Raw genomic sequence first — 17,390 nt, 5'->3', positions numbered from 1 at the left:
ATGACACTCCAACGAATACAGCACTGCATTGCAAGTTGTGAGGGGTAGACTTCATGACGGCCGCTACCGCCATATCGACTTCAGTGTAGGCTGTGAAACTTCGTACAGGACGCACTCATACATTCGTTTACCGAGCCATGCAGAACCATCGCAGCAACCAACAAGCCTGAAGCAACAACAAACTGCGCAGCACGTAAGACTAGAGGACACAGAGCAGTCAAAAAACCTCGTCTACGACTTATCACAAGCACCATAAACGAGAACGATTAAAATGTTAAGAAACCATACAGCTATCGACAATTAAACAACTTCAGCATAATCTTATGTTGATCCATCTTAGTCTAGAATAAGAGCATAATGTTAAGGAGCATAGTATTGATTAGTATTTCTATGGTAGTGAATTAAAATTTGAGGCATGGGGTTTTGAGGATAGTCTTCGGTTGTAGGGGGTTGTCATGACACTTCCCTTCAAAAGCAACGCGAATTGGAAGCGCGGTAAAACTTCCATCTGGACTCATGACAATTTGGGTGCTAAATCCATCCTTTCCCGAGGAATACCGACATAGACATGCCTCCATATTATTGAGCTAATAATCTGTTCTTTTTGTATCTTGCAGTTCCTTTTGTGAGATCTCTTGGTTAGTCAATTGAACCAAATTAGATTTCGTATGAATGTTCACCACAAGACTGTTTGGTAGTAGAGTGGTTAGGGCGGCATAGAGACGACTTCGCCAGCTTGGCTGGTTAACTGATCACTTCTGGCAACATGGATTGTCGTTATGTATTTGTGGCTTTGTGGACGTTAAGGATCAACCGATCTGGTGAGCTGTGGGCTCATGTGTATTAGTTTTGTTGAAGTTTAGCTTCGTCGTACCGCTCAAGATATACTTGAGGATAAACATCTTGATCTGAATAGTCTCTATGTCGTTCCTGGGTTGAACAGATGTTTGAGTTTCTTGTGAGCTTGCTTCGCTCAGCTCACAAGAAACTTCTCTCTTGTGGTAGTGTTGTGTAACGTTATTAAGCAAAATCGAGTTATTTTGGCTATTAGCACCCAGAGTGGGAGAGATGATATTGAGCGTGTGGAGTTATGGGCACAGAATAACGACAGTGCATCGATAAGTCAGGCAACGTCACAAAGAAAATTTTCGACACGCAGCTCACTTCAAGCAAACAACTGACAAATAAGGACAGCTGTCAGAAAGGCAAGCGAAAAAGAGCACATTTTTCACTTGTATACGTTACGAACGACACGCGTTTTAGAAAAGTGCGCGAATAAAAAACGTGCAAAAAGCACATTGTTCGGTTCGCATCACCGGAAAAAAGCAGCACTTGCCAATCGCTGCCACCTGCCAAACGACAAACAGGACGGAGAAACCCTCTAGGAGGTGAGTTAGCAAAATACCACCAGGCACATCCGGATGATCTAACCACTTCCGAAAATTCTAGGGCAACTCCGATTGTCGGCTTCCTCGAGCAATCGCTCGCCATCAAGCTCTAGCCAGCTGTGCCAACGGACAACCCTCCTAGAGGTAGGTTACGTTCTTTTATGTGAACAAACAGAGCCTCATAGAAAACTTTTTAATCCAGGGTTTTTGTTCGATACCGATTTTGGCTTCCGAACAATTTTGGATCGATTTTCCCCGGCTTCCGAATAGCTGCTACTGAGCAGGACAGGCCGTTGAATTCGATCGATCAAGCGAGTGAGGACCATCGATTTTCCTGGCAATCGATATTGGCCAGTTTGCCGAGCCGATCCTTAGTGCGCGCAGTAACTGCCCGGATCAAGATTCCCGGCAATCACGCGAGTGCGTTGGTCGTCTACTGAGTGGACAAGGCAGCGGATTAATTGGTGTAGCACTCGATGAAGGCAATCGCGCTGGTACGCATACTGGTGACCGTGTTGACAAAACAGCGAAGCATATTGGAAGACGGAAAGTCGGGTGTTTCCCGAGTGCATGCTATTAACTCGACAGACGGCGCGCTGCGTATCAACATCGGTTGGAATTTTCTCCAGCGGGCACGGCACATCGGTTGGAACCTTTTCCAGTGGGCACGGGACTCGCTTTCGCTCGCAAGCACGAGCGTGAACACCGACCTCACAGCGCCGACTGTTCGCAAATGCATGGTGCGAATGTGGATGGTGGAGATCCGGTTATCTGCGCAGCAGCTCAAGTTTGCTTCAAGGATTCCAGGTATCTGGGTCCCAAAGTCCCAGCACAAGCAAAGTGGGGAATGCAGAAGGAACCCGGCCACAGCATTCGTCGGTGCTTCAACAAGGACTTCTGATGGAACTTCCGTTTCAATGATATCACCGCGAAAGCAGATCATGTAAGTCCCATAATCATTCTCTGTAATTTTCTGGGGTGCGCAACAAAATGCTAAAGAAATCATGTAGCCATCAATTTTGAAATTTGAAATCCTGTTCTTATCTTGCCACGAATTACGCCAGATATTTGGGTAGAGTCTCACACTGCTACACGGTTTTAACTCGAGTAAAGTGTTGCACTCCACATGGTCAGCAGAGCTTGATGATGAGGGAGGAGGAGACGTGGAGAGTAACGGTGACATCGGTGAGAAAACTGAAGACAGACTTGGGTCTCAAGTAACATGCGCTGATGAAACAGGCTGGAGTGCGCACATTTTTTTTTTATCAGTTCCAAGCGTGCAGCATAACGGTCAACGGAAGCGTTGGAACTGGCTGAGTCACCGGGTCTTGGCGCTGGAACCTCCGGTTGCGTTTGGCTGATGGATTTGAAGTTCTGATGGGCCTACAGAACATGGCTTCGCTTGTTGTCTTCCCGGCAGGTGTCGCTGAATTGGTGGTCCATCTGTAGGGCACGAAGAATTGTGCACCGGTAGGGCAGGAAGAATGTGCAAAAAACAAAGCTTCGCCGGTTGGTACGGAACTTCTCCCCCTCGAATTTTCCGTATGGCTGATTCACAACTGTCCACGAATCGTTCGATTGTGGGTGGAAAGGCGCTGTAGTGAAGTGCTAGGTGCCGAAAACGAAGAAATCGGCACTGACCAGAATCCAAACGCGTCGACCAAATCAATACCGAGTAAGTTGAGCGATTGATCGACCACGTAAAATGTGCCACGGCGCTGCAGACCGTTAACGTTGACGTCACACTCGAACTTACGAAGCAGCTGCAGAGGGGCACCAGAAGCAGTAAATGCTTGTTCTCGTGCAGGGGTGGTGGGAGGCTTCCTAATTTTCTCCCACACACGCTTCGATATAACGCTGATATCCGATCCAGTGTCCAGCTGGAGTTTCACCTCTGCACTGTTCAATCTAGCTTGCACGAATTTTCTTTTGTGTTGCACTTTGTTCACTTTTACCGTTGTTGCCCAAAAAGTTTTAATTTTGTTCTTGTTATGGGGCTTTCCACTTTTTTCCTCGTAACAGTAACCTTCTCGGTGTCCACTGTTGCCACAATCACTACACTTGTGGTCCATGTAGGGGCACTCACGAATGTAGTGAATTGCGCCGCACTTGGGGGAATGTTTTTGTTTGCACTTTTTTTGCTTCACTATTTTCGGAAAACTTTTCGGAATTCGCTGTTGATTCCGCTTCACTAGCTGCACTGATGATGATGATGATGATCCGGATGATCTTTCGATCATCGCTGTGTCTCTTTTTAGACACATCAGCCGCTGACAGTCCTCCGAAAGCTGCTCCAGGGTAACTTCGTTCCGGTCCTCAATTTTCGCCAACAGCCTAGTACGCACCTTACCATCACACTCCGATTTCAAACCGCAAACAAACAATAAGCATTTGAATTGCTCCTCTGTCAATTTGCTCAACTCAAAATCGACCGCGTTTTTGTTTACACGGCATGAATAGGAAATGTAATCTTCGGTGGACTTTTTCGTTGTTTGGAGGCACCGGTAACGCTTGCTGATAAGGGATTCAGCAGCACCAAACAAGACCCCCAATGTCCGAACGGTTTCGTCGAATTGGTGGTCTTTCGGTAGCTTCGAAAGAATTTTTTTTTTTGTTTCGATTATAGTCGTTTTACCATTTTTATAGCATTCGCGACTTTATCAACGTTACAGTTGGCGGATTGTTATTGAAAAACTTATCCGGTACAACTGTGTTCGATGTTTACTCTTGGGCTCGAACTCGCGGACATCGGCTCAGGAGACAACAGACTTGCCGACTGAGCTATATCACAAGCCCGGCTTCGAAAGAATAAAATTCACATACCGTTCATGTTCGGCTGAACCCATCTTCCGGAGGAGCAAACGGACTTTTGCATCGCTGTCGAGCCGGGTCCTTGTATCGCGCGTACCAAGCCGCAAACGTTATGTTGTTTTCCGGATCGTACCGGAACTCCTTGATGTGATGCGAAAGTGAGTCCAAAATCACTTCAGGGTTAGATGGTACCCGCACGCTCAATGATGACATCGTACGGAGGAACATCTCCTGCTGCTGTTGCATAAACTCCTGCTGCTGATTTAGCATTTGTGTCGCAAATGCTTGCTGCTGTTGGAGGAGCTGGGAAAGGAGTGCGTCGAATGATGAGCCGTCGAATGCCCGGGGAACTGTTGAGAAAGTCCCGTCGGTGGCTGCTGACCGAACTGTGTGGGGCGAATAAAGCTTGCCATGCCAGCTGGGTGGAACGGCTGTCCACTGGGGATCCCGTTGATGGTCCCATTTGATCCAGCGGATTGATCCAAAGTTGGGTTAGGATCACTCGAATTCATCACACACCGACGTCTTTTCCGCGTGGGGAACGTAATTTCGCGATAATTTACGAGACCGACTCGTCGCCACTGTTGTATACTGGGGTAGCACGGATACAAGAGAATAAATAACACGTAGTTACTAAACACTACATATTAAAATAACGATTTATTAGACGAGATAAAATCACGTCGCGACTATGCGTTTACAATACAAAACATAAGGTGATTGGTTGTTGTTGTTGTTTTCTACCCGCCGGTTGGCGCGTCGATCAGCTGACAGAAAGGCTGCCAGCAGCGAGCCCAGCGGTATTGTTGTAGGGTGTTTCACGCCCTAACAAAAAGCGTATAAAAATGTGCTTTGGGCGTGCTATTAATAATGTTTGTGGGGCAAGTCCAAACATGGCCTTTTTTGTTTATGTGCCAGTCAACGACTGGATCTATTTCCGTAGGAGCCATCGTTCCGACGAATCCTTCGCCGTTTTCGGGGTAGTCGATCCTCGAAAGATACATGTTCGATACCAACAACAGCCGAACATAACCCCAAACTGAACAACATCAACCAACAATCCTCACTGCAAATCGGAAATACAACAACGAAGCGAATTTCCATCCTGGTTCCGAACGCTGGTAGAAATTCGTTACAGCTGCTTCTTGGCCAGCATACTTCCTGGATTGGCTCAGTTTCTGAAGTAGTTTTGGAAACCTGAAAAAGCCCCCACAACACCAACTCAAACATCCAATTATACGCAAGTACAAATAATGTGACGTCATAAACATATATATGTAAAAACCTTAAAAGTAACTGTTAAATTGTTAAAATATAGGCCTAAATTATGTACACAAAGCTCAAAGTCGATCTTATCAAATATCGCTTAGGGTTCTTAAAAGTTTTCACCATTGTCGGGTTTTAGAAGTTCGAATACTCGAAAGAAGTCCTCCAAACCTTACTCGTCGATTGTTTGTTCCCTAAGGTCAAAGATTGCTATATTTTGCTCTGGATAATTTAAATTTCCGGAGGTACGCCTCTGTCGATGCTTTTTGTAACTTTGTGAGATCCTACGAAGAATCCTATGGACCGATAGTGGAAACAGCTAGCGACAGATTTTGTTTTCCTATCCCTCGGTTCCCTGCGCATTGAGAACTCACGCTGTCGGTTCTGTGCGCATTTGAGATTAGTGACCCTGTGGTAACATCAACTCCCAACCAACATATTTCTCCCATATCCCGAGTGCTAGCGGGTAACAAATTAGCGCCCAACATAATTTTGTTTTTAAAAGAATCTTTCTTAGCTTCCCTACCGAGGAGAAAATAAACAAAAGTAATACATTTTTCTATATACATTCATCGTTCTTCAAATGAGTGCTGAAAGATGGATTTAGATTATGATTCTCAGTATAAGAATATTCTTAGTCACCACTTGGAGCGTGATGAAATGGAGTACGAACTTTTGATAAGAGCTGTGAAATGTCATAATTCCGAGCCAAGAGGTGCCATCCTAAGAAGGCTGCGAGAACGTTTGAAGGAAGAAAAATATAAAAATATTTCAGATACAAATTTTCGTAGATTAGAAACTTCTATTGATGAAGAAATTGAAACTGTTGATCAAAACTTTAACCGTATACGTGACATTTTGGAAAAAAGAGTCAAATTTGATGGACTTAAGCAAAGCTTAAAGACCCGTTTAATTCACTACCTGTTCAGAGCCAGAAGAGCTCAAGACCGGGCTGAGAATGATCAGGATTTGAACGATCTTGATCAAATCACTTCAGTAATTACAGAATTACTGAGTACGTACTTTTCCCCCTTCCCTACATCTCAAAATATTCGAGATGAAGTGAGCCTTCAGATTGCTCAATCGTTATCTAATCTTCACCTGGCTCCTCTAGCTGGACCATCTACCTCTGAAAATAACACCAGAAGTAGGAAAAAACCACGAAACCGTAGAAAACCTAGTAGATCTAAAGCAGCAAAAGAGAGAAGAGAAGGAGGTGTCGAATCAGGTGTAGAAGAAATCGAAAAAATCGGTAATGTCGGCGTAAGTCGGTCATTGAAATCGATACGTAGTAATGAATCTCAGAACGATAAGCTAAAAGTGCAACCAGGGTATCCACCGATTTGGAACCCCTACGCGTTTCCCCCATACCCGTATCCATGGCCACTTCCTGGCGCTTCCGGTGAACATAAAATTCAAGAAAAAATTATTCAAAAGATTCAACTTGATCCCAACCATTCATCGAAGAACCGCAAATTGAAATATGATTCATCTGACTCGCTTTCTTCTAAGGACTCTATGCATTCGGATTCATCGTCAGAACCAGAACAAAAAAAAATCTCGTTCTAGACAAGTTCGGTATTCCCGACGGAGATATCGACCTGTCTTAGAATGGAATTTATTTTACGATGGTAGAGACAATGGTCAGAAGCTTATGAAGTTCCTTAGAGAAGTCGAGTTTTACGCTATGTTTGAGCACGTGTCTAAACGAGATCTGTTTCGATCGGGAATATATCTGTTTTGGGACCGCGCTAAAACATGGTATATGTCGGGTATTGAGAACGACGACTTCGCTAATTGGGATGAATTGGTTAGGGAGCTTAGACATGAATTTCTTAGTCCAGATCACGACCACGTGAACGAGATACGCGCCACTTCACGCAAGCAAGGCGCTAAAGAATCTTTTCAAGATTACTTGTCCGAGATGCAAAAATTGTTTAAAGTGTTAACGAGACCAATTTCTGAACGCAAAAAGTTCGAAATTGTATTCCGTAATCTTCGCTCTGAATATAAAGGTCACGTCGTATCGTCCGAAATTAATAATCTCGCTGACCTGAAGAAAATCGGTCGTCAATTAGATGCGGTTTATTGGTTTAAATACGCGAACCCCATTCCCGAACAAAACGTTCGTAGTCGTCCACAAGTCGACGAGATCAACCGCGGCGCGAAACCAGAGTCCAACCCGCCGGAGGACACGAAAAGATCAACCAAATCGCGAACGTTTTACAGGTCGTCGAGGAACGAACATGAATCATCAGGAGAAGAAATGTAAATTAACATTTTTCGCCGAGACAATACAAAAGTAACGAAACCCGACACCAGAAAGAAACCACAACCGAAAGGCTTACAAGCATTGTTAGAGACCTATGTGCTTCCGAAGAATGGCGTATGCTATAACTGCCGTCTCGCAGGACACTCCACCGTTGACTGTACTCGTCCCAAACATCAGTTTTGCGAAAAATGCGGTTTCTACAATGTCCAGACTTCGGACTGCCCGTTCTGCGCAAAAAATGAGCAGTAGACGACCTGGAGGGGCAGGTTTGTCATAACAGTTTTTGGAATCCCCTTAATCCTAACTTGACACACCATCTTACCAGTCATGGGTTTATTCCCATAACTGAATCCTCTTACGATTCCCAAGAAACCTGATTAGAAGGATTGTTCATCCAACTAAAAGGAGATGACCTTCCATTCGCTGAAATCATGGTTCTAGGTTGTCCCATAGTGGGCTTACTCGATAGCGGGGCTCATAGAAGCATTTTAGGAACGAACGCAGAATAATTCGTCAATAAACTTAAACTCCGAATTTTCCCTTCTAATTTAACGGTTTGTACGGCCAGTGGGCAAGAACTGCCAATTTCCGGTTACATTTACTTGCCAATGATAACGATAGCACCAAAGTTATCGAAACTCTTATAGTACCTCAACTCAAATGTCGCCTGATTTTAGGCACCGATTTCTGGCGGGTATTTGGAATCGTTCCACACATGCAGGCCCTGGCATTTTCACTTTCAATCGTCAGTCGTCACTCAAAAATACGCACAAAACGCATCATTCGAAAGAGCTTCACTGTCAATTCCATCCCACACCAGCTTCTCTTCACATTCGGCGAACGCTAATTTCACTCCGCTTTCACCTCGGTCTCCTTCGTTCGAAACTGGCAATCGTCAATTTCATTTCAAAACGAAATTCGAGCATATCCCTTTCAATGAAAGTTTCATTGCGTATACTCGCATACCTCCGAAAACAAACCCGGCTGATGCCGGCTGGAAAACATCAATATACACCAACAATTTGCTGGCGCCCAAGGAAGACACCAACAATTGCTTGAAGATGCACACGGTGCCAGGCCGACATGGCCGGTAGACGCATCAACAAAAATACCAACAATTGCACGGGGCACATCAAGAAATCTGTTGCCATGCGACTGGTGTGTTTGTGTATGCTATTTGCTGCCTGTTTTGCTGCATTGAAAGTCTCGTTTGACGTCGAAATTGATGACTACTGATTGCGGGCAGTTCCAAGCATCATTGAAATTCTCTTCTGCTGACTTTTGAATTTCTTTCTTTCACCCGAGCAGTGAATATGAGAGGATTCACTTTCATTCGAGTAATAAAAGTGAACTGCTCGAAATTGAAATTTGTTGGAGTGAGACGAATAAAGGGAAATTTCAATTTCATTCTTTCCTTTCGACGATGCCGAGCCCTGCACACATGCAATCAGTATCGGTTGATGAGCTGGCGGGGCTCGAGGACTCCTCAGAGTTAACCCCGGCTCAGAATTCCCAGTTAGACAAGATCAAATCACAGTTTATAGTGGCCGTTGATGGCAAGGTAGAATGTACATTATTAATATCCCATCGTATAGAACTGACTGATAAATGGTGGATAATGTGCAACACGAGACCCCATAGTGGTCATATCACCTCTTATTCACAACTCCTATCTCTACCTCCCCGTGGTACCGGCTGGGATGCTAGTAACCTAAGCGGAGATCGGGTACCCAACCCCGGTGGATGCTTTGGTCGCATGCAGACTGAGCAGGTGGCCGCACGGGTCTGTTCTCCAGGTCAGGGGCGGCGTGTTTTTTCTTTTTTTATTTTTTTTTATTTTTTTATTTATTTTTTTTTTTACAAGATGGAAATTTGACTTCAAACCATAACAGCCGGGTATTTGCTGTCGTGAGTGGGTTCGTCCCACTAAAACCACCTTGGGCTTCGTGTGCCAGATGTGCCCCTTGGTTTCACCCTATGATACTACATCAAGGGGTAGGCTGTGCTCATGCACTTATACATCTCACCCTTTTCCTCTTTCTCAATTTTTCCTCAATTTCTCCTTGATCATCGTTCTGCTTTATCCTTTTTCCTCCTTCTCCTTTTCCTCTATCGCCAACTTCAGACTGGTACGGAAGACCCCGAAACGTGTGCCGGTTAGGTAACGCTTTCATAATAACTCACGCCCGTCACAGCATCCACTATCCCGGGGACCTCGAAACGTGTGCCGGTTAGGTAACGCTTTCAAAGTAACTCGCGCCCGTCACAGCAACCATTTCCGCAGGATTTCTAACCACCAAGGCATGGCCGATTGAGAAACTACCAAGCTAGAATCCCGACACGACCACCCCGAATGGTATCTCCGCTTCCTTTTGCTGCAGGAAAGATCGTAGCTGAGTACGTGAGACCTTTTAAGTCCCACCACACGTATGAGTCCAGATTAGGGTTATACCGCGCCCTAAGATCGCGTTGCTTTTGAATTGAAGTGTCATACGAGGCCCAGGACCTTTCATTAGCTTGTCAAATTTGGTTGACTATCTCGCTCTCTCCGTTCATCATCTTTCCTGATTCTTATCAGATCGCGCATGATTTGCGAGATTTCGAGCGAGGGGCGGCTCAAACAGCGTCTGTCTCGCAGCGAGCGGCTGAATTTATGAAATGCGGCTCCTGCCAGCTAAGTCCAAGATGGCAGCCCCATCGTGGAATAGGGACTTTAGGCTAACAACCTACTGCTCCCGATTAAAAGAATTGTTACGGAATCCGAAAGAAATGACCGACCTGGAACTTTGGCGACGACTTTTAGCATGAAAACACGGACACGAATTGGAACTTGGAATGTTTTAACCCTTGCCCAACTAGGCAAACTGGAACAACTTGCTAGAGAGGCTAGCCGCCTCAAGATTGAAATTCTGGGACTGAACGAAGTCCGTTGGCCTAACACTGGAGAACACAAGACACAGTCCGGGCAAGTACTGCTTTACTCTGGCATACGAGGAGAACATGCTACTCGGAAACGAGGAGTTAGTTTCCTGTTAAGCCCGCAGGCCTACGCGGCCCTCATTAGATGGGAACCGATAAACGCGAGAATAATCGTAGCCAGATTTAGAACACGGGTTAGAAACCTTACAATGGTCCAGTGTTATGCGCCAACTGACGTTGCCGACTTGCAGGAGAAAGAGCAGTTTTACAGTCAACTGAACAGCGTGGTAGAGAAAATTCCGAAGGGTGACATTCAAATCCATTTGGGCGACTTCAACGCAAAGATTGGCTCCGATAATCAGGACCTTGAGCGCATCATGGGTCGCCATGGCCTAGGACAGATAAGCGAAAACGGAGAGCTGTTTGTAGAATTTTGTGGCAACAACAACATGGTGATCGGTGGATCGCTCTTCCCCCATCGACCAGCACATAAGGTCACTTGGGTATCCCGAGATGGCCGAACAGAAAATCAAATTGACCACATCTGCATCAGCCGAAAATTGAGAAGGAGTCTTCTTGATGTCCGCAACAAACGAAGTGCAGACATTGCATCTGACCATCGCCTCGTCCTTGGTGAAATACGACTAAGAGTTGCGCGTGTCCAAAAATGCGCGAGGAGAAAGTCGGGTGTCGATACGACGTTCGCCGGTTGGAGAATCCAGAGGTGAAAAGGGCATACGTTGAACAGCTAGAATCCCGAGCCTCGGAGCTGCCGACAGACGGAACAGTCAAAGAACAGTGGTGTGGAATCAAGAATGCCTTTATCACGACGAGCGATGGTACTCTCGGTAAAGTTTTTTTTTTTATTAGTTGATCACCCAGGTGGTAAATCCTTTTTACGGATTGCATTCCAAGGCACGGCGAGCGACCGAGTCCCCCCAGTATGCTACTCTGGGTCCATGGGTGCAATTGGACGACTCATGATACTATGTACCCCTACGCCATAAAGTCCACCTGGGGCCTCTGGCCATAATTCCCATCCGGACCTGCAACGAAGGCTGTACCCAAGATGGGAGACCAAGTCCGCGCTTAAGCGCTCTTCGGCAACTCCAGTTCGAGTCAAACTCCAGCATATATACCCTGCCTCTTGTTACGATTCAAGACTAAGGACCTCGCCTCTAACGACTTGAGATCCGGCCTTTACTCGCAAATCGAGACTAGCTTGGCTCCCACGAAAAACGTGCGCTCCGCCTCTGTTCGAGACCACTGCAAGAGACCAATGACCTCGCCTCTAACGACTTGAGGTCTTGGCTCCGCCTGGCTTGGCTCGAGGCCCTCTCCTCTTTGCCCGTCCGTGTGCCGATCGAGAGCAGCTTATCCTAGACACGCGCCTGTCACAGCACACGTCCGGGGCTTTACGAAAAACTACTCGGATGATTCCCGGCGAAGAATTCATCCTACACCGACTGAGATGACTCACCCGCCGACGACGTGAAGTCACCCTACCCGAGAGTGTTTCGCGGCGTAAATACTCTTCCCCCTACGAGTTCGACTACGAAGAAGGTCAAGTCTTATCCCGACGTACCTAAACAGCTGGGCATACGCAGAAGGTAGAGTCTTATCTTTGTATGCTTTGCTGCTAGGATCGGACGCACACTACTCGAATGCCCCCCGCCGAGAGAACATTTTACTCCGACCGTGGTCCGGTCTTCCTCCTCCCTTATTGGCTGGCAACCCTAGGGTTTTTGCCCGCCGTGTGCCGAATCGAGAGCAGCTTATCCTAGACTCGCGCCTGTCACAGCACACGTACGGGTCTTAGACGCTTGCGACTCAGATGAATCCCGACGGTGATGTCATCCTACCCGACTCAAGTGGCTCATCCGGCGGCGACACTCTACCCGAGAGTACTCCGCGACGTGAATACTCTTCCCCCTACGAGTTCGACTGCGGAGAAGGTCATGTCTTATCCCCACAGCCGCAGAGGGCGCGTTCGACTCGGATACTTCGCGACGATGACGATGGAGGTATCCTACACACAGACGCGCGACGTACCTAGCAGCTCGGCATACGCAGAAGGTAAAGTCTTATCTTTGTATGCTTTACTGCCAGGGTCGGACGCACACTACTCAGGTGTTCCCCGACGAAGGAGTCACCCTACACCGATCGCAGACTGGTGCTGGTTCCAACTCCTCTGCAGGGCAGTCATGATCCGGGTGAACCCATCGCTGACCACGCGCCAAGTGTTGGCGTCCTCGCACATCCCCTGCACGATGTTGTCGGCTGTGTCTGGTCCGCAGGCGGCAAGCATGTTAGCACGTACCTCCTCGAACCTTGGACAGCTGAACACTACGTGTTCTGGCGTCTCTACTGTGTCTCCGCAGGTTAGACAGGATGGCGAAGCAGGTTAGACAGGATGGCGAACCATGTCTTCGATCCATCCAGGATCCGATATTAGGGATCAAGCGATGGGTCCACCGGCCACGATCCGAGCTGTCCCACTGGTGCTGCCAGTTGGACAGCGAGTTCTCTCTGGCATGTTTCCGCACGTCGGGCATGTGCCTGTTCTCGTAGCAGAAGGCATCTTCCTCTAGTAAGACCGAGATGGGCATGACCCCCGCCACAACATCAGCAGCTACCGAGGACACCGTTCGGTATGCGCTGATTACACGCAGGTTCATCAGCCGCTGCACACTGCAGAGCTTTTGCAGATTGCACTGCCTGCTCAAGGCTGCCTTCCAGGTTGCCACTCCGTAACGCAGAATGGACGAGGTCACGCTCGCCAGGACCCTCCTTCTGCTGCAGCTGATCGCCGAGTTGTTCGACATGGCCCGTGAGAGGGCTGCTGTCGCCATTGCCGCTCGCTTACAGGCGTAGTCGACGTGGGCCGTAAAGCTCAGCCGGTCGTCGATCATCACCCCCAGATATTTTACCGCACGTTTGGACTCGATTGTGCACGGTCCAACTGCGATCGTCCCTGATTGTGCTGAAATCAGGTTGGTGATCAGCACCATCTCGGTCTTGTGGTGAGCCAGGCGTAGGCTCTTGGAGCGCATCCAGTTTTCCACCTTCTCAATAGCTACTGTGGCGAGTAGCTGGACTTCCTCTGTTGACGGGCCCGATGCCAGGAGAACTACATCGTCGGCGAATCCCACAAGTCTCACTCCTGTGGGGAGACGCAGTCTCAGTAGTTCGTCGTAGACGATGTTCCACAATACCGGGCCAAGTATCGATCCTTGTGGAACCCCTGCCGAGACTCTCACTGTTTCCAGTCCCTCGCTGGTCATATACTGTAGTTGGCGGTCACGGAAGTAACACTCCACCATCCTACAGATATATGCCGGAATCCTCATGTTGATGAGCGACGACGCAATCGCTGCCCAACTGACGCTGTTAAACGCGTTCTTGACGTCGAGAGTGACCACTGCGCAAAACCGATCTCCTCTCCGTTTTTTCAACCTGGCTTCATCTGCCCTCTCGATGACCAGTCGAACGGCATCCACCGTGCAACGGCCTTTCCGGAAACCGAACTGTTTGTCGGATAGGCCGTTCGCACCCTCGGTGTAGAGCTGGATCCTACTCTGTAACACCTTTTCCAGAACCTTGCCAGCAGTGTCCAGGAGACATATCGGTCGATACGCTGATGGTTCACCAGGTGGCTTGCCCGGTTTTGGCAGGAGCACCAATCGCTGCCGCTTCCACACATCTGGGAAGACCCTATCATCCACATACTGTTGCAGTGAAGACCGGAACATTTCGGGATGTTCCATGAGCGCAGCCTTCACTGCCACATTAGGGATGCCATCCGGACCCGGAGCTTTGTTCAGCTGAAGAGACTTAGCGATGTCGCGCAGTTCCTCCAGTGAAATCTGCTCCTCTACGCTCGTATCCCAGTCGAATGGAACCCTCGGCCATGTCACTGCCTCGTGCTGTGGGAACAGCTCGTTAACGATCTCACGCAGTTTTATCGGGCACGACTCCTGTGGCGCACCTCCGCTCCGCGTTTTGGCCATGACGATCCTGGAAGCGTCGCCCCAGGGGTTGTCGTTGGCGTCCTCGCAGAGTTGCCTGAATCGTGCCTTTTTACTCGCCTTAATTGCCCTGCAGAGGGCAGACCTCGCAATTGCGTAGGGTACTCTCCGCTCCGCTCTCGCTGACGGGGACCTCGCTCTCTGCATATGTCGCCTAGCCCATAGGCAGCTAGTACGCAGGTCTGCGATTTCCGCCGTCCACCAGTAGACGGGTTGTCGAGTGTCCTTCCGCTTCGCCCTCCGTGTCATCGCAGCGTCGCATGCGCGTGCGAGTACCCTCGCTAGGTCTTCCGCGGACAGGTTTTCCAAGGTCCGCTCCCAGTTTAACACTTCGACAAAGACGTTCTGGTCGAATTGTGTTGTCTTCCAGAGACGTGCTCCTGTTGTCGTACCTCTTCTATCTGCCCGCGAACTTGTGCCCACACGATAGCGGATCGCGAAGTGATCGCTATCGGTGAACACGTCGCTTACCCTCCAGTCGCTCGTCCAGCCCGGACTGCTGAAGGTGACGTCGATGATGGACTCGCTCCCATTCCTGTGGTAGGTCCTCGTGTTGCCTACATTCCCCAGGTCAACGTCTAGCCTTGCCAGGGCTTCCAGTAGAAGTTGTCCCCTGGGGTTTGTAAGGCGACTACCCCATTCTACGGCCCACGCATTGAAGTCCCCGCCTATGACAACGGGGCTCCGACCCGTGAGACCTTCGACGATTTTGTCCATCATGACGCCGAATCTCTCCAGAGACCACCGCGGGGGGGCGTAGCAGCTACAGACGAAGATCCCGTTGACCTTGGCTATAACAAAGCCTTCCTCACCAGCGGAAACCACCTCTTGTATGGGGTATCTTCCTGTAACCCATATCGCTGCCAGTTTGGCTCTATCGGTTACCCAATTGCTGCCATCCGTGGTCCGGCGACACGGGTCTGCTACTAACGCCAGGTCCAACTTTTCCTCAGACGCCAACTGCCACAACAGCTGGTGTGCTGAGTGGCAGTGGTTGAGGTTGAGCTGAACCGCTTCTATCCATGCGAAGGTACAGCCGACGCCTTTTGAAAGGCGGGGCACCTAGGGTTGCCAGCCCTGTGTCCTCCACCGCAGTGGAGACACTTCGCGTCTTTGGTGCAGCCAGCCGCCTGATGACCAGCTTCGCCGCACCGCCAACATAACCCGCTCCTATCAGCGCCCTTGCACGCAAAAGACTTGTGCCCATATTCGACGCACCTGAAGCACCTTTCCGGTTGCTGGGGGATGGCTATCTGGCAGATAGACCAACCCACCTTTAGCCGCCCACACTTGAGTGCGGCGTTTGCTGCCGCAACCGGAAGCTTCACAAAGGCCACCTGTGTCCCAGATCTGGGAGGGCCATCACGCATCCTGACCGAAATCTGGTCAGTCCCGATCTTACACAGATCCCTCAGCGCGTTTTGCACCTCAACATCCGTGGCTATCTCGTCAAGGTTTTTCACCCTGACGGTAACCGTGGTGCTGAGGGCACGGATTTCTGCAGCTCCCCCCACAATCTCTTGCGTGAGGGCGCTGTATTCCGAACTCTTGATCTGGGAGCCGCGTCGGAGCTCGAGGATCATCTCGCCGGAATGAGTTCGGCGGATTCTCCTCACATCCCCTCCGAGGCCCACCAGCCTATCGCTCGTCCTCATTTGCCGGAGGACGTCAGCGTAGGTGCCTTCGGGGGCCTTTACCACCAAAGCCTCCCCCTTGTCCCTGACCCGTTTGGGCTTGGGCTTGGGTTTGGGTTTGGCCTTAGTGGTCCTTTTCCTCTTGCGCTCAACCGTCTGCCACCCAGTTGACGCATCAGGAACCTGGCCATTCGCATTTCCTCCACCCTCTATTTCCTCTCCGCCCGGATCCTGCCGGACCGTAGGATCCCGGGCCCGCTTTTTTGGGGCACCTGGCCTCGTCTCGCCTGGTGACCCCCTTTTTCTCTTGCCGTTTCCGGTCGCCTCTAAACTGCCATCTGTCTGCACGCAGACGCTGACCTTCTTCGGGCGGGTTGTATCTGCCCGAAGGGGAGTTGCAGCGTCCTCTCGTGCCCTCGACCGGCATTCTGAACCTCGGCGAAGGGGTCTCCGCCCTCGCCGCTCTCGACAGGCGTCCTCACCGGCTCGGCGGGTTGCCTAACCGGCGAGCGCCTTAGCCCGCTTCTACCAAACGGATTGGGACAGGTGTCCCTCTCCGCCTCACTCCCATCCATCCGCGTTCTGTTGTTTCGATTATTGTTTGTTGTCATGTTGATACCACGAGTCGCGAGGTAAGTATACGGTCCACTGCGCCAGTGACCTGCTTAGCGCAGCAAGGACTGGGATACTGTGGGGTGTGTCCCGGTGCCCCACAGGCTACCGTTAGGGACTGGCGTGATTTAGCGACCTTCAAGCCTTCCAGGTACATCGGCACGGTTCAGCATAACACCTTCACCAAATGGAGTCGGTTTCCGATAGTTTTTTCCATTTTCGTTTTCCGCGGTCGTTGCATGGGTCTTCATAAGGGGGGGGGGGGGGGGGGGGGGTGGGGTTGTAGTTCTCTCGGCCGTACATCTGCATAAAGCAGACACGTTTCCACTCTGCACCACGAGGAGGTGGAACTACTTCGCAGAGCAAAGTAAAGTTTGTGGAAGAAGAAGTGAATGGATGTCGGATGAAACTTGGAGGATGGTCGATAATCGGGGAAAGGTGAAAGTCGGAATTGAGCAGG

At 49.3% G+C, this 17,390-nt stretch overlaps 1 protein-coding gene across 1 annotated transcript; it reads right to left on the bottom strand.

Moving 5' to 3' along the window:
* Window positions 1–4,214: 4,214 nt before the first annotated feature.
* On the bottom strand, window positions 4,215–16,929 carry LOC129737665 (uncharacterized). Its single transcript, XM_055728826.1, has 4 exons — window positions 16,740–16,929; window positions 15,775–16,698; window positions 14,043–15,727; window positions 4,215–4,490 (listed from the first exon to the last, which is right to left on the bottom strand). Exons 1-4 carry the CDS (start codon window positions 16,927–16,929, stop codon window positions 4,215–4,217), a joined length of 3,075 nt encoding a protein of 1,024 aa, XP_055584801.1.
* Between the last annotated feature and the right edge of the window lie 461 nt (window positions 16,930–17,390).

Source organism: Uranotaenia lowii, chromosome 1 (assembly GCF_029784155.1).
Source record: "Uranotaenia lowii strain MFRU-FL chromosome 1, ASM2978415v1, whole genome shotgun sequence".
NCBI classification, from domain to species: Eukaryota; Metazoa; Arthropoda; class Insecta; order Diptera; family Culicidae; genus Uranotaenia; species Uranotaenia lowii.
This window is presented reverse-complemented; position numbering and strand designations above follow the sequence as displayed.